The 25057-nt window shown below is 53.1% G+C and overlaps 10 protein-coding genes across 10 annotated transcripts; 7 read left to right on the top strand and 3 right to left on the bottom strand.

The window, feature by feature from the left end:
* Nucleotides 1-254: 254 nt before the first annotated feature.
* On the top strand, nucleotides 255-772 carry MRS44_012839 (uncharacterized protein; the record flags this gene model as incomplete). Its single annotated transcript, XM_065618933.1, has 2 exons — nucleotides 255-375; nucleotides 432-772. 2 exons carry the CDS (start codon nucleotides 255-257, stop codon nucleotides 770-772), a joined length of 462 nt encoding a protein of 153 aa, XP_065475005.1.
* Nucleotides 773-834: 62 nt separating this feature from the next.
* Nucleotides 835-2346, bottom strand: MRS44_012838 (uncharacterized protein; the record flags this gene model as incomplete). The annotated part of the gene is made up of 1 exon (XM_046280295.2): nucleotides 835-2346. The coding sequence occupies one exon, from the start codon at nucleotides 2344-2346 to the stop codon at nucleotides 835-837; it is 1512 nt and encodes a 503-aa protein (XP_046126585.2).
* Nucleotides 2347-4994: 2648 nt separating this feature from the next.
* MRS44_012837 (uncharacterized protein) lies at nucleotides 4995-5840 on the top strand (the record flags this gene model as incomplete). Its single annotated transcript, XM_065618932.1, has 2 exons — nucleotides 4995-5700; nucleotides 5770-5840. The coding sequence occupies 2 exons, from the start codon at nucleotides 4995-4997 to the stop codon at nucleotides 5838-5840; spliced, it is 777 nt and encodes a 258-aa protein (XP_065475004.1).
* A 1188-nt stretch (nucleotides 5841-7028) lies between these two features.
* MRS44_012836 (uncharacterized protein) lies at nucleotides 7029-8214 on the top strand (the record flags this gene model as incomplete). Its single annotated transcript, XM_046267781.2, has 2 exons — nucleotides 7029-7780; nucleotides 7956-8214. 2 exons carry the CDS (start codon nucleotides 7029-7031, stop codon nucleotides 8212-8214), a joined length of 1011 nt encoding a protein of 336 aa, XP_046126587.1.
* A 1277-nt stretch (nucleotides 8215-9491) lies between these two features.
* MRS44_012835 (uncharacterized protein) lies at nucleotides 9492-11807 on the top strand (the record flags this gene model as incomplete). Its single annotated transcript, XM_065618931.1, has 3 exons — nucleotides 9492-9576; nucleotides 9869-11742; nucleotides 11790-11807. The coding sequence occupies 3 exons, from the start codon at nucleotides 9492-9494 to the stop codon at nucleotides 11805-11807; spliced, it is 1977 nt and encodes a 658-aa protein (XP_065475003.1).
* Nucleotides 11808-12017: 210 nt separating this feature from the next.
* On the bottom strand, nucleotides 12018-13691 carry MRS44_012834 (uncharacterized protein; the record flags this gene model as incomplete). Its single annotated transcript, XM_065618930.1, has 2 exons — nucleotides 12018-13489; nucleotides 13535-13691. 2 exons carry the CDS (start codon nucleotides 13689-13691, stop codon nucleotides 12018-12020), a joined length of 1629 nt encoding a protein of 542 aa, XP_065475002.1.
* Nucleotides 13692-14247: 556 nt separating this feature from the next.
* Nucleotides 14248-14979, top strand: MRS44_012833 (uncharacterized protein; the record flags this gene model as incomplete). Its single annotated transcript, XM_046282634.2, has 1 exon — nucleotides 14248-14979. The coding sequence occupies one exon, from the start codon at nucleotides 14248-14250 to the stop codon at nucleotides 14977-14979; it is 732 nt and encodes a 243-aa protein (XP_046126590.2).
* A 1268-nt stretch (nucleotides 14980-16247) lies between these two features.
* Nucleotides 16248-17441, top strand: MRS44_012832 (uncharacterized protein; the record flags this gene model as incomplete). The annotated part of the gene is made up of 1 exon (XM_065618929.1): nucleotides 16248-17441. The coding sequence occupies one exon, from the start codon at nucleotides 16248-16250 to the stop codon at nucleotides 17439-17441; it is 1194 nt and encodes a 397-aa protein (XP_065475001.1).
* A 712-nt stretch (nucleotides 17442-18153) lies between these two features.
* MRS44_012831 (uncharacterized protein) lies at nucleotides 18154-19986 on the top strand (the record flags this gene model as incomplete). The annotated part of the gene is made up of 1 exon (XM_046277545.2): nucleotides 18154-19986. The coding sequence occupies one exon, from the start codon at nucleotides 18154-18156 to the stop codon at nucleotides 19984-19986; it is 1833 nt and encodes a 610-aa protein (XP_046126592.2).
* A 420-nt stretch (nucleotides 19987-20406) lies between these two features.
* MRS44_012830 (uncharacterized protein) lies at nucleotides 20407-24404 on the bottom strand (the record flags this gene model as incomplete). Its single annotated transcript, XM_065618928.1, has 4 exons — nucleotides 20407-20820; nucleotides 20873-23780; nucleotides 23848-24062; nucleotides 24348-24404. The coding sequence occupies 4 exons, from the start codon at nucleotides 24402-24404 to the stop codon at nucleotides 20407-20409; spliced, it is 3594 nt and encodes a 1197-aa protein (XP_065475000.1).
* Between the last annotated feature and the right edge of the window lie 653 nt (nucleotides 24405-25057).

Genomic DNA, 25057 nt, shown 5'->3' with positions numbered 1-25057 from the left:
CCACATGGGAATACCTTCATCTTTCGCCTCCTTTCTCGTTTTGCGCCATATCTTTAATGCTCAGCGACTGAGAGGCTCATAATAACATCTTAATCCTTCCGCTCACAATCTCACGGCAACAACCTAATCCACACGCCTCAAACCTTGAAAGTGTCTCACCTGCATCGCCCGTTACACCAGTCAAAACAACTTACACCAACTTACCCATGATGAGCGCGTTGCTTCCGCTTATCTCGGAGATTCTTCCGATGATAATGCCCGCCTCTGCCAACATCACCCGTGCCAAACAGCTCGAGCCGACTCACCCGACTGTTGAAGGGCCCGTTATTGAGCGGCCAGCCGTCGTTGGGAAATGCGACAGGATGTGTGTATCAGGTGAGCACTTGAAAGCGCATCTAGACTCACGAAGCATTGGTTCTCACGCGGTATAGTCCTCACGGCGCGACCTCACCAAAATTCAACCGTCCGTCACAACAGCGAACAAGGTAATCCCCTCACTCTTGTTTTTAAACCTCATTCTGACCTTGTAGATGCCATCTTCTACGCTGTTTCTGGAAATGGTATCTTGGCCGTCAGTGAGTCAGTGGACTCCGACCCCAAAAATCACGAGCTATCACCCGGGGACTTTGCCTTTGTCCCAGCCTGGACTGAGCATCAGATCAAGAACGAGACAGATGAGGATGTTGTCTTTCTCGTCATTCAAAGCGGGCCAACTCCTATACGAGCAGATTTGACTGACTGGGGCGGCGACATGGTCAAGTCGCGTAAATAAGGCTTGATATAGTATGTATTCTTGCAAGCGTTTGTCTATTGGGTACTCTACCAATGTTGCAACTATGGAAGTGCCAGCCCTCCCGATTTACATCTCGACCGGACCATTTGGATCAAAGTCTTGCGACTCGGAGCGTCGTCAAACACTTGCGCATGGTCTAGCTTTGGGAACACGACCACTTGTACTCCACCTTCATCACCTTCCACACAAGTCTCGGCATCATCTTCCAAGTATTCCGCAACCGAAGCAGTGTCGACAATGAGATCTCGGCCAGCCAAGGTCACTGCGACGTCCCTCTTGAAGCCGCTGTCTCCCAGAGACGCCAGCAACTCCTCCTTCCAGAGGATATTCTCCCGCCAAAAGAAATGTCGCCCCAGGCAGAGCGCAACACCTGGATCGGTACTTGCAAAGTACCAGAGCTGCCACTCGTTGGCCCTCTTAGGCCTACGCCGTGTAAAGTTGTACGCCACATTAGGGAGGTGCAGCATGATTGTGACGGGGTCGATGAGTACCACAGAGGGAACACGATGCTGCATGCTGGGCGAGTGCAGCATGTGGGTCGTCAAGACGGATCCGTATGAATGCGACACGAGCGCAACGTTCTGCCAGCAGTGGTAGTCCAGGATCGCTGTCATCTGGGACAGGAACTCAGCCTTGTCTGGGATGGCAGACGTGAGACGGAACGAAATGGGTAGAATCTCAATGGCGATAACACCGACGCTTTTCTTCTTATCGTCCGTCTTGTAGAGACCAGCCAGGAAACGCACATACGTCCAGAGCCCGATTCCGATGCCGTGGAAAAAGACGACGGGCAACTGGCCCTCGGCCGTGTGTGGGCGATGCCAGTAGCTGAGCTGAGAGGAGGGGGATGTCCGGCCCGGCCACAACTCTTGCGGACGCGGAGGGAATACTCGAATGGCGGATGATCGAGGACGACGATAGTACTCGAAGCCGTGCCAGAGGAATGAGAGATGTGTGAGTTGATCGACGAAGAAGACGATCACGTACCAGGCGAGGCCACGATACGTTGTCGTGATCTTATCGAAAGTGAGACGAAGACTTTGGATGTTTCCTCGGCCGCTCGGTAACTGTCGTCCAAGTCGTTGCTCAAGCAGAGTCACATACTGCTCGAGCTCTTCATCCACCGCCTCATCTGGTTCATCAACGGAACCATCACCTCGCTCAAAGAAAGCCCAGAGGAGAAACTCTTTGATGTTATCCCGTCGAATATCATCAGGGTCAGCGCCCAGAAACCACCATGTCAGATAACTCTCTGGAGATGGCACGTGTCTAAAGCACCGATCGAACAATACCCTCCGCTCCTCACGCGACAACGGTGATGGGTGAACGGCGTTCCGTTTAAGTCGTTTAAGGTACGGCCGATAGATGAAGACGTAAAACGTCCCCTCGGCGAGTAACGCCGCGAGAAGCACGCAAGTAGGCGGGAAGACGATGGAAAAGGGCGCAACAAGAGGTAGCAGCAGGATCAAAAAGATGTAAATAAGAGGGGCATAACGAAAGAAGGCAACAGACAGGCGGATGAGTATCCATTCGCCAAACGAGGTGCCGATCATGAGGTTCCGAGTGTGCCCGGTCAACCGGACTTGCTAGGCTTTAACTTTTGACAATACAGATGCAGTTTTTTTCTGGTGATGAGAGAGAATTTGAGGGATGAAATGCGTACATGATGACGCATTTGTTGAAACAGCTCTTGTTGGGGCAGACGATGGGATGATGCAGCCTTGCAAGGATCTGGATCCCATCCTGGTCGCCAGGCCAGGATTATTGAAGAGATGTGGCTAGTGAGGGAGCACAGCCACGTGTCTCCCTCCATGAAATTCCTAAACATTCAGAGCGGCCTCATATTTCAGCCGCGGAGACAAAAGAAGAGACTTGAAATCCCTGGAGGATGACCAAGAGATGACGGCCGGTGATCTGATAAGATGCAAAAGCGTTGAACAACAAACAACCATTGTTCGAGGCTGCTTGAGTGATTCAACTGCCGTCAAGGCTGAGATTGGTCAAGTCTTCCCGGATGGGTTTATCCGGTAGGTGCTGATTGGTGAACCGTCTGAAGAGATCGCTTTGATCTGTTGCAATGGTGATGGATGCCTTGAGGAGCAAGGCTCTTCCAAAAAGAGAGGGAGTAAAAAAACTAACATGCTTTGACAGCTGCTTGGGCACTCTTCTCAGGCGACGTGACCAATAGGCGATACCGAAATCGAGTATCGACGCAACGTCTGTCGGTCATTGAGTTGTCATAATTTATGGGTCTGTCATGCAGTTAAGAAATACTTGCTTCAGAAGCGACGCAGCACCTTACTGGAAGTATATCTCATCGAAGGGTTTCTAGAATGTTTGTTTTATTGGCTCAGAACCGCCCCACTTGGAGAGATCCTGCCCTGCATACCCACCTACTCTACTCTGTAATAATCTCACAATCCAACAATCTAACAACCTAACAATCTAACAATCTAACAAGATCACCAGGCTTCAAGGTTCAATGCCACCGTCGGTGTGCATTCCTAGAGGACCCTTTGCGTGCAGGGCGTTACGCTTCTTACCCGAAATGACCATGGTCAACCTGCAGCCAAGTCTTTAAGAAAAAAAATTGAGGGTTGTGTGTGCATGTGTTCAAGGCTGACAGTACAGCAGCAATACGTACCGCTTCTGTACCTGGCGGCGGCGGCGGTGCACCCCTGCATTTGCTGCTGTTTCTTACCTTGACTCGGGTGTGGGAGGGGGTGGGCTCTGCTGATGCACCGCAGGCTCGACCGCGGATTCGGCTGGGCCTTGAAAGATGAAAGGTAATGGATACCGAATGCTGCGTCATGGGGTGTTATGGACCGGGTTGGGTATCTTTCCTTACCTCGAGATCTAGGACTACGCACACCCAGACCCTAGATCCAACACCGAAGCAAAGACACCTGCATATTTTATCGCATCAGTTGGCTTTTGCACCCCCTCCTTCTTCAAGTTCTAAGTAGCAGACGAGCCATACCATGCCCGGGCGTTACGACTAAGTAGTCATCATTTCTTACGAACTGTGATGTACAATTGACACCTCCCCACGAATCTCTCATTACACCATGTGCTCAGTTGATCAAAATCGTGATTAGTAACAGTGATTCACTGTCGATAACCTCTTGTGTCACATCGTCTCCTGTGGTACGTATACATGCAGTCAATGTATGCTTGGACCTCACCGGCCGGAGAGCCGGGGTGGTGGGTCTTTTCTCTCGCGTCAAGACCCGCTTGAGCCCAGCCCATGGTACATGCTCCATTGCGGTGCTGCCCGCTAAAGATTATGTACCAAACCGCCGGCCTTCTCCCGCGGGTCCACCTGGCACGAGCGGCAAGACCCACTGGCGCCATCACCCCCCGACAACCCCAGATGGAAGATGGATCCATGGATCACTGCACTTCTTCATTCAATACAGCAAACCAGCTTCACACTCCGCCGCCCACTCCGCGGGCGCAACATGTACACTGGGATGGGAGTGGACACCAAAGATAGGGGGAGGAGGGGTGGATGACCTAGGCCTCCCACTTCGAGCAGCATTTACCAAGGTGACCAAGAGGCAACCTAGGTCAGCCAAGTAGATCATAGTTCGCCAAATCGCAGAAGGCGGCAATCGTGGTCTCGAAAGCAACGCGCGAAATGGCGGATAGCTGGCAAACGGGCTTCGTAATGAATGGCACCTAAGAATCGCCCACGACGAGCGTACGCAGAGAGTTTGGAGTGGTCGAGGAGGGAGTATGGCAGGGTGCTTCTTGAGGCTCCTTTGCACGCCATTTTTGCTCAACCCGAAAAGAGATACGATCGAGAACGAGTGAAGAATTGCAATGCGAACTTGGATGGGAGGGTAGGCTGGGGTGAGGTTGTGTGAGGTTGAGAGCGCGGCAAGCTGATTGGCTCCGCGGGGGACTTGACCTCCGGACCTCTGGCATAAAGCCCAGCTCTGCCCCCCTCGACTCCCGTTCTTCCCATCTCTTCCCTTCTCCATCCTCATTCTTTCCAATCATCAATCCACAGCCATAAAATATCCCACCCCTTTTCGTTGATTGACTTGCATCACTTGATACCCCCAAGAGTCTCTCGAGTCCCACTAGGACTTCGTAGAACTCACACTGGGACCTCCTCCTCGTCGCCCTCGGCTGACGACTTGATATCGCATCCAGACACCTGGCATAGTTCCACCCCATCATCCACAACGACAATATGTCGTCGCACCATAAATTCATCTTGTTCCCTCAGTCCCTGCCGGCACCTGAACTCAAACGGGCCTTGGACCAAGCCTCACGGCTCGGCCACCAGCAGATTCGTGAAACGGTTAGGCACTCGTCGCTACCCGCAAGCCGAGCCGAGCAGCACAATCTCGGCGATGGTCATAGGCGTCGTCGCACAACCGTCTCGAATGGGGCTGACCATATGGGTGACGTTGACGCTTGTCCTCGCTCTGGTGGTAAAGTGTCATGGTCACGTGATCCACAACTGTTCCCAGATCCAGTACCAGCCAAGATCGATTCATCTTCCCCAAGAGCTGGCCGGGAACGTGGGGATCACTCAGAGCCCCGATCCCGTAAGCGACGCCGGGCTCCGGCCCCACAAAACAGTCGGGTTGATTGGAACGATGGTGGCCGGCCCTCTCACCTCCCAAGGGACGAAAGGCTCTCGCATGCTGGATCTTGGTGCCACTTGGCCCCCCAGGAATCCATCGAGGTTCATGATGCCGTTGATGATGAGAGAGACATCCTGGCGGAGGACTGGACTCCAATGACGCCTCGGGATAGTCGACTGTCAACCCCAGATCTTGTACCCTTGTGCACCGACTTTGAGTTTTGCTCGTGTCATCCAGACGGCCTAGACGAGGACAAGATCAACGAAGACTTTTACTTCGTTTCGAGGTCCAAGATGGACATGCAGTGTAAGTTGGCGCCCGACAGGTCCAGACCCAAGACATGCTTGTTGTTGTCGATTTGCTGACATGGTGTAGTGATTGATGCGCAGGCGCACATTGCCCAGACCCGATCGGGGTCGGGGGCGATGGTGCCCCGAGATGAGTGATGAAGTTTGGAAACGCGACAGTGAGACAATGCTGGTTTAGAGTCTGTAATGAGGGCAGTGCGGTTTGGCGTTTGGGGTATAGAGCGTACAAGTTCTTGTTAATAGGTTACAGAACAGGATTACCTGTCAACTAGTCAGTTCGAACATTTGTTATCCTTACCGTTCTTGCATCGTATGGGTGAGGGGAGTTTGAAGGCGTATCCCTGTAGTCGTGCCGCGAGATGCTATCCGTGGGCCATATGAAGCAGAGTGAGGATGCGTAGTAGAAGCAAAGGGGCATGCAATGCCAGAACTGAGTGAACCCTACGCAATACACTGTAGCTGGTGATGGAGATGAAGATGATCAAGTGTTGTTCATTGTTGAATGACGTGTAGTTCATGAGTGACCAGCCATCGCTTGAGGAGGTGCGATGTGGGGCGTCACGTGGCAATCCTCAATCTAACAAAGGCGATCTTCAGCCTCAGGCACAAACCAGGGCAGCTATCCCGATGCTCCTCAATGAAGTCGTTCTCCGGTGATTATGCGCCACAGCCACCTCTTCTTTGGCGGTGAATTCCATACGGAAGCATTAGCATGGGGGCCGCACCGCCAACGAAAGACGCGTCGCGGCGGTGAGCGTGTCGAGTTGCAGCCGTTGGGGACATCTCGTCCACTGTCAGGCAGAGAATCTGAAGGCTGCAGCTTGCTTGCATCTGCCAGATGATGTCTGCATCCGGCGCACGCCATGATCCAGGAAAATCGAAAGAATCCAGATGCGGGCACTTCCCTTATTTGTCCGCAATTTTCATGCACAAGTTTTTGCTGGGAGAATGCCCGTCTCGAGCGGAGCAAATTTAGTGGCCGTCGCTTGTTGGTGATGGAGCCAGTGATGGTGCTCTTTGGCATGTGCTGGCGACTCACGGCTTGAAAAAGCCCTCACGTCATCAACTTGTAAGATCATTATCAGTGCCACTTTCCGGTTTATCAACATCGAAGCGGCGGCATTGCGAAGCCTTCTTTTCTTCATTTGTGTTCTTATACCTTGCCCATCATTTTTCCTCTTGTTATCGTCGGTTAGCGGTTGGCCCATACGTCATTGAAAGATTTTACCTTGCTCTTAGTCAGAGCCATAGAACGAAGTCCAAGGGCAGCACATAGAGATAAAGCGACAAGCAATAGCAAACAGAAAGATACAGCAGACGGAAAACATGGCGGAGAACAACTACGTCCTTCGGGTCACGGCCGGCCCCGATTACGACGCAAAGCAGCAGGTCGATGTCCTTGTCAACACGGTCGAGCCCATAGTCATCAAAAGCGACCTCGCCGACATCGAGCTCAACGTTCGCATCCAGGATTACAAGGGCCTACCTCGGAACTCACCAGGGACTTCAGCCTACTTCTCCACGGAGCCCCACGCCTATAACCAGGACCAGTACAGCATCTCATTCCGCTTCACCCCCAAGAAGCCTGCCAGTGACGATGGTAGTGGCATCAACGGCGCCAACTTGCAGTTTGGAAATGACTTTGATCACCCGATTCGCGACCGTCTGCCTCCTGGCTTCGGCACTGCCATGAGTATTGTGCGCTGGTGGATCGATCCTGGTCTGGAGGGTGATGCCTACGCCGACAAGCCGTTTCTTTACGGCCCGGCTCTGAGCTCCTTCAATACCATTCACGTTGGCACCGGTGAGTATGATGAAGCGAAGGGAGGCTTATGGTTCAAAGAAGGCGGCGATGAGGCTGGTCTCAAGACTCGCGATGACATTGGTGCTCCTCTTGACAACAAGGCCCGTATGAAGTGGGCTCTGAGGGCGGACAGCAAGGAGAAGTGGGTGTTTGAGTACGACAAGACGTACGGCTTCGACTTTTTCAACCCTTACCTCGACTTTTCCAACCTCGCATTGAAGCTGCCCGGCTTCCAGTTACCCATAATGAAGTACTGGGATGGTCAAGCACTTAGGTAAGCTATGCCCCTCTCCTTGCGTTTGGGTTCTGCTATGCGCAATCCCCTTGTTGATTACGTCCCTGCGGCCCCTAGAGCCGTAGATGGTACGTTTCCGTTATGGTCATCTCTCTTACGCCGTTTTCGTTTACCCTCGTCTCAGGTCCGGTCGAAGACGCTCACATCAGCTCAGATACGTCCTACGAAACAAGGAGACGGAGCAGACGTACCTCGTCATCCTTTTCACGCTGTATCACAAGGACTATGTCAATGAGGATGGGACGCTCAAGGAGGGTGCCGAAGAGTCTCTGCATGAGCCGGCCCAGGCCCCCATCACTGGGAATGACGGCACTTTTGACGACGAGGAGGCGCTCAAGGAGGCGGGTGAAAAGTTGGGGTCCAAGTATGGAGAGGAAGAAAACGCGAAGACGAGTGTGGACGATGTCGACTGAGGAGATCAACACCTACCTACAAAGCACGGGATGGGATCCGAGATGGGGATTGCTCGGAATTTGGAGCCGACTTTTCACGCTATGGTCTTTAGTTAGCCATGATTCCATAATACGGGTCTGATAATACACTGAATTCTCTTCTCTAGTTTGTCTAAGAATTTGGCTCCTTTCACTCCGCGACCTCAATTCGTCACCGGAGTTTAAGCCTCACCGTGTGGGAGCCACTCCGATACGTGTGATGGACATGAGGGACAGGTATCGCCATGCACAATACGAACTTCCCGAATTGATACAGAAGCAGGAATAGTTGTTACACCAAGTGTGCGGTGCCTGACTTCTTCAAGACACCAAAAATTTCGGAATGTCCAGTTGTAGAACGAGCTCGCCAGAGTGAGCTGAAAGGTGGTCATCTGACTAGTCACGTGATGACCCAGATCTGCCACCTTCTTTCGACCTCCATTCCCGTCAACCGATACATACAACGAAGGTGATTTGAAATCAAGACAATTTTTACCCCATTCCTACCCCACGAGGCAATCCGGAGAACCCTTGGTTTCCGCACCTCCATGCGGTCAAGATCCGAAGCGGAAATGGTGGGGAAACAAAGCCGAAACCAACCCCATCACCTCTCACGAGATCCCTCGAATCTAAGATCTTTGTTAGCGAGATGGCGCCCCGGTAATAGTCGGAAATATCCCGTATTCCATCCCCCCTACCCCTCATTTCCGAAGTTGCGTCTGAGCGTGCAGGTTTGTCGGGTTGCGCCAAGGAAAGTTGGTGTTCTCGGGGCTGCAAACTGTTGGTTCCTCGTGGCATGGTGGCATTGACGACATGCTCTCTCTGGACAAGCTGTTGATTGGAGATACTCCCGACGCCCAATCAGTTCGTGGCCCTTCTTCCTCGGGTATGTGCGAAGAGCTGCAACTCCCCGGGCAAGCTCGAGAATGCCGGTCATGGCGCCCGAAAGCCAAGAGGTCTAGATGCCACTAAGAGGGCTAGACTAACCGTTTGGCGTCCCTGGCGCCGACTCCAACGTCACGTCCAGGTTATTCCCGAGAACGCCAGCCCCGGGAACGGGAGTCGGGTCTTGTTGCTGACAACGGGAGGGATGCCGGATGATGCAACATGTCCATGTAGGGCGGCGGCATGTCAAATTAGGATGCTTGCCCGGGAACTACAGCATTTGCTTTTTTGTTCAAGGTTTCTGTTGAGAGACATGCTCGATATCACCAGACGTCTGTTGAAGTACTGGTGGCAATCCCTCGTCAACACCAACCATGACGCTCAGTCCCTCCCTCACAGCCTACCATCCATCTCAGTGCCGCGCCGCAATGGAGATTCTCACCCTCGATGCCACTTCGGGTGCACAGAATCTGCACTAGCGTCTCTCGGCAGCTGATGCACAAGCGAATCGTTGGCCTCGTACTCGTGGTCCAGCGTGGAGAGGGCGGATCCAGTGCCAAGGAAGAGATTATTCCCGTCGAGATCCCGTTCTCTTTTCCTCATCTCCCGCTACCCCAGCATTGATAATGCCGGAGTTGTGCCCCCGGAGACTGGGCCACTGCATTTTTCTCTTGTTCCTCGTCTCTCCTCCTCCTCCTATATCTTTGTCTGTTCCTCCCTGATCTTGTCCTGTGACAACTCGAACTGACAGGACTTACAACGATCGTTTTCGGCGAGGAACTCCAAGATCCACACGAAAAGAAGTCTAAAAAGACTTCAACAGAAGACATGGTTCAAGATATTGAGGCCAGTCAGAACGGCGGCACTTGGAATCGAGATCCTGGCGATCTCGAGATCAGTATCGAAGGAACACTTCCATCTAGGACACCACAGCCGAAACTCAACGAAGACGAGCCCATCACTTACCTATATCTAACCCTCAACACCGTCTTGCCAACACCGCCACTGCCAAAAGAGGCAGGTCTTTCCGAATCCCAGGAACTCCCACCATCCCCCGACCTTAGGCCATACGCATCACCCTTTACGTTACCGGCAGCACGAAAGAACATTTTGCTTGCGTTGTCATGTATTGCCACAATGTTTACAGCATATACTGCGGGAGCCTACTCGCCTCCGTCGGCCGCAATGGCCAAGGATCTAGGGGCATCACACCTTGCCGTTCTTGTTGGAATCACAACTTTCTGCATGGGGTTTGCCATTGCTCCCATGGTCCTTGCTCCGGTATCTGAGATTTGGGGTCGACGGCCTGTCTTTGTGTTTGCTGGGTTTGTCTATGTCATCTTTCAGGCCGTCTGCTCTGTGATGCCAAACCTTGCTGGGATGCTGATTGCCCGTTTCTTTGTCGGAGTCGGAGGCTCCGTGTTCAGCTCGGTCGTTGGAGGGGTCCTCGCTGATCTTTGGGAGAAGGAAGAAAGAAACACGCCGATGGCCTTGTTCAGCGGATCAGTTCTATTCGGAACTGGTGCTGGACCGTTGGTCTCGGCTGCCTTTGTGAAGGGGCTGACTGATGATACCCTGGCATGGAAGTGGTCGTTCTGGCATCAGGTCATTATGGATGGTCTGTTGCTGATTGCCATTCTATTTCTCTTTGAAGAGACTCGAGGGTCTGTGTTGCTGTCGAGAAAGGCCAAGAAGTTGAATGAGTGGTACGAAGAGTTGGAAAAGACAGGCGCCTATGGAGTTTGGGTTACCAACACCCCAGAGGAGACAAGCGCCAGCTCATCAACGTCGACGATCAAGACCAACCCTGGCCATCACACGGAACTCGAATACAATGGCATCCAGTCCAGGGAACGACGCCTACAACGAGTTCGATGGCTAGTGGCGGCAGATGAGCAACGCCCCCCTTTGGGTCAGATGATTGCAACGTCGGTGAAGCGACCTTTTTACCTCTTGCTCACGGAGCCTGTCGTCTTCTGCTTTTCCCTCTGGGCTGCCTTTTCATGGGGCGTTCTCTACTTGTCTTTTGCCGTTGTGCCATATCTGTACGCTGCAAACTTTGACATGTCGAGTCGTGTCTACATCGCCATGATGGCGTCTGCCATTATCGCGACCGTGGTGGGCATTCTTCAGGAGAACTTGATGAAGCACCCCCTCTGGCAAGGACAGGACGACGAAAAATCCGTGTCCCAGTTTTGGCTGTTTATGAGGAAGCATTTCCCAGCGGATGCTCCCGAGGCGCGGCTGTACTTTGCTTGCATCACGTCTCTTCTACTTCCTGCCGGACTTTTTGCCGCCTTCTTGAGCCCGACGAGTACAAGCCACTACTCGATTGCCATTGGAATTGGCCTTGCTAATTGGGGCATTTACTCGGTGTATCTGGCCACGTTTAACTACCTGGCTGACACGTATCACCTCTACGCCTCCTCGGCGCTGGCTGCTCAGAGTTTCTGCCGTAATGTGCTTGGTGGAGCGTTCCCGGTGATTACTGGCATCATGTTTGGCAATCTCGGGCTGAAGAATGCTGGCTGTGTTCTGGGCGGCATTGCCAGCGGATTGACGCTCATCCCTTGGGTCCTGGTGCTGTTTGGAGAGAGGATCCGGTCGAGGAGTAGTTTTGCGATTGTGAGTATTGGCCCTGGTTCAGATGTTCAAGTGCTAACAGGCCATAGTCTCTGCAGAAACAATAACAGGGTTCTTGATGGCATGGATGTGTAGATGATGGACATGGCGCTGCGCTCACATGTAAAGAGAGTTGGTTGAGGGGAAAAGAATCAGTACACGCGCCCATGATGGATTGAGCGCGCCTTGATGAGGGTATCATGTGCTCCCAGATTAATGTCCTAATGACCTAGATGCATTGCTGCTTCCGTTCTATCTATCTGATCCCTTGTGTCTCGTCACAACGTCGCAGAAGCCTCCCTCGTCAGGGTCCTCTGCTTCTTCTTGCCGTACTTTTTCATGAACCGCAGAAATCTATTCTTGTCGGATCCATTTCCAAGTCCCCCGGTTTCCTTGAGCATCTGATCGCATGTCCGCTCGGAGAGACTCGTGACTGTCCTTGCATATGGACTCCTTAGTCTTTGTAGATCTCCCACTATAGGCGGGAGGCTGGGGTTTCCTTCTTCGTCGGGGATGGGGGGTGGGAGCTGTACGCATCCTTCCCAGGGGCGGAGTGCTACCGGGGCGTTCAAAGCTGATTGGACTTGATGGTCGTCTAGTATTGTGTATCCATCTCCGGCGTCTAGACAGGACTTTTGCCCACTTTGTTTGGGCCATACCGTCGAGGGCGCTACCCGGTATGCCTGTCCGCTGTTGGCATCTGAGAACAATGTCGCCATGAACCGCGTCGTGTACGTCTCATCGAAGCCACACATTCGTAGGGAATTGATTCGCCCCTTTAGGTGGATTATGTGGTTGCAGAAGAGGAGGTACGAGCCTGGGCAATACTCTGATTGCGGCAACGGCGACGGCATCGGCGTTTCGAACGGACTCGACACGGTTTCTTCGGTCATCTGCTTCATGAGCTCGTCCATGGATGCGTACATCTCCGGAGATTGGAACCTCATGTCTTCGGCTGAGTTGGCTCTGCTGCTACTGCTCGCCCCGCTGGAACGTCCTGTGCCTGGTCTTGACAGTGAAGGGCCGCGACGGCCGTAGAAGCGTCGACAGAGGAGAATCAGATTCTGCAGAGGAAGAGACTCTTTGCGTCTTAGTTGCGAGTCTACAAACTCGCAGACGAGATCCTCAACATGCTCGACATCGGGGAGAAGACAAGTAGCGCTATCCGCCGGTCCACAGCCCAAACGCGACATGTCAACCTCGACGGCAATGCTCTTTGCATACGGTCCATAGCGATTCAGCCAAGTCGTGGCGAGGGGGTTAACCCTGCATCCCACAAAGGGCGAGAAGACAGCATGCAGCGTGACGCTCTGGAGAAACGCCACGAGAAAGTCGGCGCGAAAGACAAACGAGACTTGGAGGTATGGAGCTAGAGGGAGGAGAGCGTCGGTTGGCGCTGCGAGGTCTCCTTCGCGCCAGACGTCGCGGGTGAAGAAGAGGCGGTTTAGACGCACGGGACGATCGACGACGGGGAGGATGAGGTTGCAGATTCGCAGGCGGATATCGTCTGGGAGGCGAAAGTAGCCCGAGTCTGGTCTTGAGCGTCCGTGATCCTCGAAGAAGCTGGTAAGAGTGTCGGAGAAGCTTGGAGTGTGGCTGCTGCTGCTGTGGTAAACGGCGTCAAAGGCGCGGTCCCAAGCAGGAAGACATCTGCGATGAGAAGGCGGTTCTTGGACGATAAACCGCGGCGTTGTCGGCGGCGAAGCCACTTGGGGGTTTGATTTGCTCCTCCTGCGGGCGTTCGAAGGGTCTTGAATGTCAGTAGATCTCGGTATATGCGCGAGAACATACGTACTCATCATTCTCAAGAGGCCGAGGCGTTCAGAGAGGTCGTTTCTGTGCGCCCTCACGGACCCAACACGACGGAGAAGAGATGAAGTTCGCAGTGATGGAGAGGGAGATGGTGAATCATCACCACCTCTAGCGGCAGACGCTTTGTTTGAGGATCCCATTGTTTGTTACCGTTCGCCAGTTGCTTGACACTGCTGTGACAGTTTCCATCTCCCCTCCTTCTTTATGATGTTCTAACGAGAGTGTTTTGTTTACCATTGACAACGACGACAACAAACAACATGCGTGAATTAAACTCGGAAGAGGGAGTACACCTTTTATACTTTCTAACTTGCCTGAACCCAAATTCACATAGTTCTCCCACAGATTACTTGGCTTTCCAAGTCACGGGACTGTATGTAAGTCAACTGAGTCATGAAACTCCACGCGGGAGTATTCAAGGACAAGGTTTCCGTAGAATGCAATGCATGTTGATAACTTCATTATTTACAAAGGTTAAAGGTCAAGATTTTCTCATGCACGATGACTCTTATCAAGGTGACTTATATAGATGGCATGTTGTCCTTTTGCCCTGTTCCCCAACTTGTCATCTTTTGTTGTGTAATGGCTGAGATTCCATCACCATCGTCAACTCGACTCTCGAATACTCTCAAGCAATAACAACAACTAGAAATTTCGATTTCTTCATCACGAAGACGAAATTCACTCCAAATCACCATGAGTCCAGTCCCAAACACCGTCGGCCCCTCCCAGAGCGGAAACCCCTGGTCCATCGACCCGAATGACATCCGAACATTCGTCTTCTCCTACGCGATCCTCGGCCTCATGCTCCTCGCCTTTGTCGGCATGATAGCCGTCGACATGTTCCGCAAGCACCGAGCAGGAGAACTCCAAGAGTCCATGAGGACGCTGGGCAATTTCTTCAAGCTCCTGCTCGTCACGATGCCCAAGATCATGCTGGACCCGAGAAACATCTACAAAGCGTGGATCCTCTTCACGGATCAGTTTCTAAAGGTTGAGAATAAGCGGTACGACAAGAAGAAGGAGAGCAACAGGAGAAAAGATACGCCCGAGAAGGAGTTTGACAGCGAGGCTATTATCAAGAGGATGCACTCCATGTCTTCTTCAGACAAGAGCCCCACCGACACATCCAAGCCATCCCCCAAGGGGAAAGAAAAGGAGACCTTCTTCACTGGACCTCTAGAGGAAGTCAAGCTCGTCACAACAGGTTCATCCGCCTTTAACGCCGGCATAGACCTCGAACTTGGACACGGCACACGACACGGCAGCAGTTCAGCAGACGACTGCGGCGTGGGATCCAGCAGCACTGCCGCTGGAGGCTCTGGATCTGATCATTATTCCGGGGCTGTTGGTTATGGGTCATATGGCTGTGGTGACTTTGGATCGGATGGTTGTGCTGGAACAGATGCTAGAGCTAGATGCGATTAACTTTTTCGGTGACAAACAACGAAAGCGTACCACATCGACATCCCAGTCCATCGGTAGGGCTTTGGTACATCAAGATAAAGATGCTGGGGTAGGCAGAGAGCAAGCCGGGTGCTCAAGAACATTGTTGGCCGTGGAAAGCATTGGAAGAGAAACGTTGTTCAGTAGGACTTGGTTAATACTTGTTGGAGATGGTCGCCATAGACACCACGATGACCTTGTGTCAATTTTGTGAGCATTGTTGTCCTGGTCATTTATGTGTTGGGGCTTTGATCAAGGTCTAATCCTCGATAGAGTGTGCAGTCAAGTTGTTTATGAGACACACTTGGTAATACAAAAGTTGAACATCCAATCTGACCAAGAGCCTGAACGGAGTAGAGTCAATGGTCATATTCGAAACGACCGGCTATCCAGTTCATTACAAGGTTCTATGTCCGTCTTGAACGTCAGCTGAGTCTCACGGCCATCCCACAATTGCAGTCATCCAGCGCCCCCTGTCCGAATATGACCGAGGGGTAAGCTGTCAACAAACCCCAGCTTCGGCACTGGTCAATATCCATAGAGTGGCTGGCCATTCAGTTGTGTTACGGCTGTGTTATTTCCGTTGGGCCGCTCAGAAGTCCATCCCCCACCGCTTCTTCGAGCCCTTGACCAAGCTCTCTCTCGGATATTCCCCTCCCAGTCAGGGCTTCTGAGATGTCAGCCCATGCTACGCTAAGGCTTGGACATCAGCACTAGATCTCGACAAGTCAGATACTCCACCCACGCGTAGGCAATAGTGGTCAAAAACGAAGACGCGCGGGTAGAATTCCTAGTGCATGGATATTTAAATAGCCTTTAAGCCGCCCGTGTCGTTCAGGCATGTCGTTCAACTCTGAAGAGCTCGACTGTCAGCCGCCATGGACGCTATCCGGGGACTCTTTGGGGTCAACCCGCAGCGAGGCCAGCTTCCCAAAGTTGAAAGCGATTATGTATACCCAACATCTCTACTCGACGACACGTATCTTTTTCGGGACCTAATCCTTACCTGGACTTTCTGCTTCAATGATGTCCTCGACCCAGAAAAACTACATTCATCGCTGACGAGGTTGTTGGAGATTGGTGACTGGAGGAAGTTTGGTGGTCGACTGAGACTAAACGTACATTTTCCAGGACGACGAGAATGATCTGATCTGACGGCTTGTTAGGGAAAGGACAGACTCGAAATTCACGTTCCCCGAGAGTTTACTCCTGAAAGACCAGCTGTGAGATATACCCACGAGGCATTCAACATGAGCATCAACAGCCACCCCCTAGGGAAAAAGATGCCAAAAGTCACTGAGAAGCCATCAACCCAACCTGGAGCCCAAGAGTTCAAGGAGTTTGCCGTAACGAGTGACGATCCCGTAAATGGGTCTGACCTTTTCAAGGGCGACAAACCTCAAATGTCACTCCGGATCGTGTCATTCTCAGACGCAACCCTGGTTTCGCTCGTGTGGCCACACTCCGCCATGGACGCTGTGGGATTCCAGGCCATGCTGAAGAACTGGTCCCTTGTGATGGCAGGGAGGGAGGCAGAAGTCCTCCCTGTTCTTAGGGCGAGAGATGACATGGTCTACGACATAGTTGAACCACCAAGTGGGATGGAAGAGACAGCGCAAGAGGAATCGCATCTCGCCCAAAAACGCATCAGCGGCTTCAAGCTGGTGCTCTTCGGTTTACGGTTCCTTTGGGATCTGCTCTGGCAGGGAGCTTGCCAATCAAAGTCCATCTTTCTGCCCAAAGAAGCTGTCGCAAAGCTGATGCGCCAGGCTTTGGAAGAGGCGACCATCACGACACATCCTGGTGACGAAAAGCCCTTTATCAGCGAGGGCGATGTGTTAGCGGCATGGACCGCCAGGCTCATCGCATCATCAGATCCCAGAAGGCTCCCGGTGACGACACTTACAACGGTCAACTTGAGATATCGGTTCAAGTCTCTAATGGAGACGGCGGGTGTTTACACTCAGAATCTGGCAACAGCAGCTTACACATTTCTGTCGCCAGCCATGGCCAGAGGCCCGATAGGTCCCATTGCCCTCGCGAGCCGTCAGCATATCAAGGCGCAGACGACAGAACCGCAACTCAGAGCGATAATGCGGACCCTCATAGCCGAAAAAGAAAAGAAAGATACCACGCTTCTGTTTGGAGAGCCTAACATGTTGCTCGTACTCATCAGCAACTGGACCAAGGCAAAGATTATGCAGGCAGCCGACTTTAGTCCGGCGGTGATCGGGCAGGGTGAGGAGACAAGGACAAGGACGAACAAATCAGGCACCATGATACAGTTAACCCCTTCAACTATGAAGCAGAGTATAGTGACTAGGAATGTCATGGTGATCAAGGGCAAGGACCATGAGGGGAATTATTGGCTCGAGGGATCTCTACTGCCGCGGGCTTGGGCCAAGGTTGAAGAGGAGCTTACAGCGTTGGGGGCTGAGACATGAGGGGAAACAGATGGCAGTTCCATTGCGGTCAGCTTGAGACAAGACACGTGTGTCTCACGCACAGAAAACCAAAGATAGCAAAAAGACCCGAGATAGAGAAGCAACAATGTTTCTTGTTTCTTTCGGCGATTGCTTCACCTGTAAGATGAAGGGCATTTGTTATCGTCCCCTATCAAGGTCACATCGCCAATCTCAAAAGCGGCTGCAGGTGACTTACAGGGGCCATGTCCACTAAATTACCCCAGCTCCCGCTTCTCCAGACAGCTTCCACTTGGGGTCACCGTCGGTGTGTCAGCCAATCATGTCCCTCTCATAAGTGTCAAGTGACGTACTTGTCATGGCTTCCTGCGGCATCCATCGGCGATTGCTTCCCTCTAATCGGCGACCAAAAGGATGTTTCTTGTGCAAAACGCGACTCTTGAGTGCGACCCTTTCACGATGATTGTTCGTGTCTCGGCATCTCTTGCTGGTTTCCTTGTCCCGAGTCCCGGCGTTGTCCACGTGTCGCCTCCGGTTGACCGCTGCTCAACAAACATGGCCTTGACATCCCCCGGACATCGATCTCATCTTGAGATCTGACCTGCAAGAGTCAGCTTGTAATTTGTTCGTGGCCTTGTTGACCGGGGACAGTTGCCGCGCAGTCAGGTGGTCTGAAATTACCGTCGCACAAAGTCCTGAAACCTCAATTGGTGATGCTTCCTCCTTCGATATCATGACACCTTCACCTACAGCTGCCTTGGCCATGTTCTCGCGACCCTTCCTACGCCTGGCCAGGCGCTCACGATCCTTGCCTATCCCACAAGCTGCTCCGAGGGCACAAGCTCGCCTGTTTATCACTTCCCCCATAGCGAGAGCCGCGTCAACAAACCCTCGACCTAGTACAACAACACCAAGATACCCAAGTGCTTATATCACCATCCTCCTCGCTGGAGCTGCCTCCTTCTACGCTGCTTACTCCTTCGCCAAAGCCCCTCCCACACGATGCGATGCTCCCTCCGACACCCGCGACCCTTCTCTCCCTCGGTATCGCATCTCTGAAGTCCGCAAGCACGATGCTCACTCTGACAACCCTTGGGTCATACACGATGACAAGGTCTACGACATTACCGAGTGGATTGGCGCCCATCCTGGAGGCAATGTCATCCTCCGTGCCGCAGGCGGTTCTATAAATCCCTACTGGGACATCTTTGCCATTCACAAGAACCAATATGTCTATGATATCTTAAATCAGTACCTCATCGGTTACGTCGACTCTGCGGATCTCGTCAATGGGAAGCCCGCACAGGAAGAGATTGAAGATCCATTCGCCGACGACCCTAGCCGACATCCAGATTTGATCACCATGACGGATAAACCCAGAAACGCAGAGACACCAGCAGATGCCATGACGACAGAGTTCCTGACCCCTAATGACCTCTTCTATGTTCGCAACCACATGTGGGTGCCGACCATCCCCGAGAACGCAGATACGCACACCCTCACTGTCGAACTTCCTGATGGCACAACAAAGGAGTACACTCTAGGCGACCTCAAGTCTCGTTTCCAAGCTCGAAGGGTCACTGCTGTGCTTCAATGCTCTGGCAACCGCCGCCGCCACATGAACGAAGGTTCTGGACACAAGACGAGTGGACTCCCCTGGACCGCCGGTGCCATATCCAACGCCTGCTGGGAAGGAGTCTTGCTCTCAGATGTGCTCGCGGATGCCGGCTTTGACCTATCATCTGGTCTAACTGGCGAATCCGAGGCCAAGCACGTCCAATTCTCTGGACTAGAAGCATACGGCGCGTCAATTCCCATCAAGAAAGCAATTGACCCCCAAGGCGACGTGATTCTCGCCTACGGGATGAATGGCCAGCCACTCCCACGCGACCACGGGTTTCCCCTGAGAGCCATCGTGCCCGGCCATGTTGCTGCACGCTCAGTCAAGTGGTTGAATCATATCACTCTCAGCGACGAGGAGAGCACAACGCAATGGCAGCGACGAGACTATAAATGCTTCGGACCCAATCAGACACATGTGGACTGGGATACTGCCCCTGCGATTCAAGAGTTACCAGTCCAAAGCGCCATCACAACCTGCAAACTCGGCGATTGGTCAAGACCCGACAAGGACAGCTCAGAGGCACACACAAAGACAGCTGCGCTCACAGGCTACGCATACTCAGGGGGCGGCCGTTCCATCATCCGCGTCGACGTCTCCCTCGACAACGGCAAGACTTGGTCTCAAGCGTCTATCCTCCCTGATTGCACCACAAAGGATGGCGCCCCGTCTCCCTGTCTCGGCCACGGCTCCTGGGCCTGGCGACGCTGGAAGTTTGACGGCCATGTGCCGCTTAACGCATTTGAGGGAGACGAAACGTCAAAGGGGGAGAAGCGATGTGCGACATTTGTGGTCAAGGCCACGGATGAGTCCTACAACACGCAGCCAGAGAGCCATGCCGCCACATGGAATATTCGTGGGAATCTGGCTACAGCGTGGCATCGCATGAAGGTCTGCACCGAATGTCCTGCCGGGACAGGGAGTCAACCACCAAAGCATGGATAAAGTTGAATGGGAACTCATAGCGATACTCTCATCGAGTAGAGGCGTTTCGGTGTTGAGGAGTCTAGTAAACACAGCCTCGGCCCGCATGTGCTAGGTAGCATTGCATCGAGAGCTCCACGGTTGTCCCTTGTAAATCATCAAAGCTAGTTGTTACATCAAAATCAGAAAAGTCCATTCATTAATTGACAAGACTCGCCCTGTCATGATGGACAAGTCCGATACTTTCTATTCTTCTGACCGTGTGCACATCCCTCCGAGACGTATTATACACCATGGTGCCTTCGCCCAGAGCTCCTCTATTCCCTTCGCCGACCCTTCTAGTTGTACAATCCAACTTTCCTCCAGAACATGGCCTGCCTGTAGTATACATGGCATACCCCTGTTCATCTTGAAGAGACGCCCGGTGCCAGCAGATTACTCTTATTCTTCCTCCTCATCATCGTCGTCATCACCGTCGGAGAAGTATTCGAACTCACGAGGTGTCTTGGCCTCCTCGTCGCCCTCATTATCCTCGTCAACCGCCGTTAGCACACCCGCGGCCGCGGCAGCACCAGATCCCACATTGCCAGGGGTCTGGGGTTCAGCTCCCAAGTGGGCAAAACCTCGGCTCTGGTTGCGCAGGAGCTGTCCGATCATGGCGCTGTTGGATCCTGGCCGCGAGGGGTCGACAAGGCCCTCAAGCAGCGACCGTCTCTGGTCAGATCGTCCACCACGAGTGGCTTGCTGACCAACAACAGGGGCCCGCTCAATCGTCACCTTCTTGAGCTTCTCTTCTAGAAGGGACTTTTCTTCATCTGGCTGCGTGTCATGGAGCAGCAGAGGGCCACCGGTAGGCTATAAAGCGTTAGTTCAACTGATCCCAACATCTAGATCAGTAAAATCTTACCTTCTTGACAGGCTTATATCGGCCAGCCGGGAAGCTGATGTACTTGAGTTGGCCAGGGAGGACTCGTGTCATGTTCTCAATCTCGTAGCCAACCTTCTCCTTCTCAGGCTTCTTCTTGGTGTCGGTCGAGGCGGCCGCTTCCTTCTCTTGACCCTCCTTCTTGTCCTTGGCCTCTTCTGTCTTCTTCTCCTCATCCACGTCCATCTTGTCGCCGACGTTCTTAGGGGGGGCGCTGTCGATGTCCATGCTCTCTCTTCGCTGAGCACGTTCCTTCTTCTGGGCACGTCGCTTGGCTTGGGCAGTTGTCGAAAGGATAGCAGTGGCGATCAAAGCGGGTCCCTCCTCGGCCTTGACTTCTTGCTCGGGCGGGTACTCAAACAGGCTGGGTCGTGTCGCACAGTGGAACTTGAAGTCGGGGATCTCCAGGTCGTGGTCCAGTCCGATGATGGATGTGGGCGAGAAGCTCAGGGACAGGAAGTGTGTGAAGGGGAACCAGTACCAGTACTGGGTGAAGACGGCCATACCGACAATACCAGCCATGTTGAGGTTACCCGTCTGAGTCTGGAGGCCGATGGTGCAGTTGCGGCCACCAGCGTCGATGATACCCAAAGCGAGGGCAGCACCAAACTTGGTCATGGCATCCTCGTGGCGATCACCAACCACCTTCTTGAGAGTCTTACGGATGGACGACACCTTGGGGTTGAGGACCTCATTCTGCTGAACGAGGATCATAGCAAGAGAGATCAAGGCTCCTTGTCGGACAAAGTCGGTAGGATCCTTCATCATGGGCTCGAGGAGGTCGATGGCCTCGTCAAGACCAGTGCCAGCGCACGAGATACCAAGGGCCATGGCGGAACCATATCGGACGTGGGGGTTGTAAGACTCGGACAGAAGCTCAACCATGCGGGGAACACTGGCTGGCTTTCGGAAGAGAATGAAGCCCAAACTCATAACCGCGATTCGGCGCACATCGTCGTTGACGTCGCTCACGGCAATGTGGAGAAGCTTGCGGATGGCCTTGTTGCTGCCAGTGCCACAGTAGGCAAGGGCAACAGTCATGATACCACCATATCGCAGTGTCGGATCAGGGTCGTTGAGGAGACCCTCGATAAGGACATCGGCTCCCTCCTGGCGACCGTACATGATGAGGGCCATACCAATGGCAAGACCGCGAACAGTCTTCTCGTGTGTGGTCTCGTGAGCATAGGTGATCATGTCCTCCAGAGCCTTGCCGTTTCCGGTGCCCAGCATGATGAGACCCATCGATAGACCAACAGCCTCACCATTGAGAGCAGAGTCCTGGAACAGAACCTCTCGGAGCTTCTCAAAGATTTCCCAATCCCCAGTGGCCATTCCGGCAATACCGAGACCAAGAGCACCACCATGCTGAACAACCTCCTCCTCCGCCTGGCCGAATTGATTCTTAAGATAATCCAAGGCCTCGTCGCCGTGGTTGGCATGGATGAGTCCATATGCGTAGAGAGCACCACCCTGGCTGAAGATGGAGCCGCTGCTGAGTCCACCCTGCCTAGGAAGGTAGGGCTCAAGCAGCTTGCGGGACTGGGTGAGGTTGCCTCGGTGAATGACACCAAGCGCGGCAGTAGCGGTAAACTTAGACCAATTCACAGCCTTACCCAGCCACTCGAGGTTATCGCGGAAGAACTTGTCGTTGGTAGTTCCCTGGTTCATGAAGGCATTGCAAAAGGTGACAGCGGTGTGGAAGATCGAGTTTCGGCCCTCGAGGCTATCGCGGACCTTGTTCAGGATGCTCAGATCGGTACGGTTGTTTCGGTAGAGGAACTCGAGGTTCAGGCGGATCGTCTTGCTGCCGTCGAGGATAGACCTGATGTTGCGGTAGGCCTTGGCTGTCTCATCGGGAAGCTCATCTTCGGGAGCCTCCTGCTTGTTTTGCAGAAGAGATTGGTTTTCGTTGGATTCCTCGGCATTCTCATCTGTGGCCGGCTTCTCCTGAACTCCAGAGGGAAGGGACGCCATGACGTTGCCCAAGAACTCCTGTGTTCCGTTGTCGTAAAGGTCGAAGGCAATTTGGTAGGCGTTTGCGATGGAGGTGCGGTCGCCGTTCTCAACAAGAGTGCGAAGCATGCGGGAGGCTTCCACGTCGGAGTTGAGGTACACGACACACTTGGCAATCGCAAAGTAGTCGGGATTGGGAATTTCGTTCAGAAGGTCGAGAATCAGGCTCAGGATCTCAGTTCGGAAGCCTCTCTCCTGAACAATGTCCATGCAGATACCAAGAGTGTACTCCATCAAGTCCTCGGTGGGGCCAGGAGCGTTCTCCAGAGGGTTGGACTTGGCCTTCTTCTCATCGTCACTCGCACGCTTGATGACTCGTCGGAGAACATCAAGGTTCTTGGCCTCAACGGCGATACCCACCACTTGCCTGTACCGACCCTCTTGCAGGCAGCTCTCGAAGAGACTATCGATCACCCGTTGCAGCGAGTCAGTGGCTTGAGAGGGGAGCTCAGCGATAGAGCCGGATCGACCCTGTTTAAACGCTGGCTGGAAGGTCGCCTCGAGCATGGTGTTGTCGATGGAGTCGCGGGACAGAAGTGACTTGGGGGGCAGAGTGGTCTGTGAGAAAGGCGTTGTAGGCGACATCACAGCATCGGTGCCGCTGGCGAAGGTGGTGGCAAGCTCAGGGAGGTCGGTCGTCTTGGAGGCTTGGGGAGCCGACTTCTTGGCAGCAGTGGTGGCGATGTACTGGTCGACACACTTGGAGATGATGGTCTCCTCAAACTCGCCAGGAGCATCAAGCTTGAAGAGGTCGCCGGCGGCGAGCGCGAATACCATGCTGTCATTGTAGGCCTGGAGGTGGTAGTAGACCTTGGCAAGGACGAGGGCAGCAAGTTGCCGTTCGGGGAAGGACTCGTCTTCGTAGAGAGCCTCACTTGAAACACGAATGTCAGTTTGTGGGAACACAGGAGCAGCAAGATCGAGTCGTGGCCATGACGTACATCTGGCTCAGCACAGCAGCAACCTCGGTCCAGACAGTGTCGATGTCATCGTTGAGGGTCTGCAGGGCGAAAACCTTGAGCTCCGGCTCCTCATCGGTGAGAAAGGCGAGGACGCCGGTCGCCGAGACGATACCAGGCATCTTGAGAGATCGCGACGGGTCGTAGGGACGTGCAAGTGAGGTCTGTAGCAGAGCAAGAGGCGACGCGAGCGGTTGCTGTGGCACAAGTGGTCGAGTTGAAGAAAAGGGACTATTTCCGTACAGGCCCAGGGGCATATGCAGAGCCCGAATACGGAGGAGTCGATGATGGGTTCAACAAAGGAGACGATAAGAGAATTGGGGGAATAAGAGAAAGATGGATCGGTTGGTGTTTTGCTCCAAAGAGTAACTCGAGGACGTCCACGTCAGGCACAGCTCTGCCTTGCAGCGGGTGCACGGACCAGCGAGAGCTTCCAGGCAGGTGCAAGATTACATAACTCCCTTCACTGACTCAGTACTCACGTGACTCAAGAGGGTATCGCATGGAAGCATCGCGAGATTCCGCGCGACAGGGAACATGTTGCGTCACAGAGACACGGCTGATAAAACGCGGCTTGACTCAGTATTCAGCGCAAAACGCGGGCGCGGTACACTTGATCTTGGCATAATTGAGCAGCCACGCTGGGCGCATCTGCCTTTATTATCACAGAGACCAGTGAAACCTCAGAAGCACGTGCAGTCTTGTACCATCTCCAAGGTGAGGACCTATGCATGAATGCCGTATCATAATCACCGCCACGAAATCGAAGATGAATATTCCAGTATCTTGTTCATTGCCAAATCATGGTTCTGAGAGATTGATTGGACTTGAAAGTTCCTTTTACTCTCTCACGTGCGACTAGGTATCTGGTGCAATGCTTCATAGAGCTCTATGCATCTTTCAGCCTCGGGGAGCAAGACGAAAGTAAGGCCAGAGCACAATGCGATCAGCAGTGCATTTTATTCCATGACTCACGACTTGCCATATCGGGGCTTTATCACAGATTGATACCCGCTCGGGGGTTTTATTTTGCATCAGTATCAGGATGATCATCTCTAGAGCTCCCCCAAAACCCCTACGGACAAGGATGACGTCGACGTACGAGCACGGAGCTTGAAACTTTTTGTAAACAAAATCTTGCGATGAAGAGAAATGCTCCATGAGGAATCACTGGCGACAAGGCTGAGGACCA

This window comes from Fusarium solani (assembly GCF_023522795.1).
Source record: "Fusarium solani strain SB1 chromosome Unknown bctg00000008, whole genome shotgun sequence".
NCBI classification, from domain to species: Eukaryota; Fungi; Ascomycota; class Sordariomycetes; order Hypocreales; family Nectriaceae; genus Fusarium; species Fusarium solani.
The sequence above is the reverse complement of the archived record's forward strand: the minus strand, read 5'-3'. Positions and strand labels throughout refer to the sequence as shown.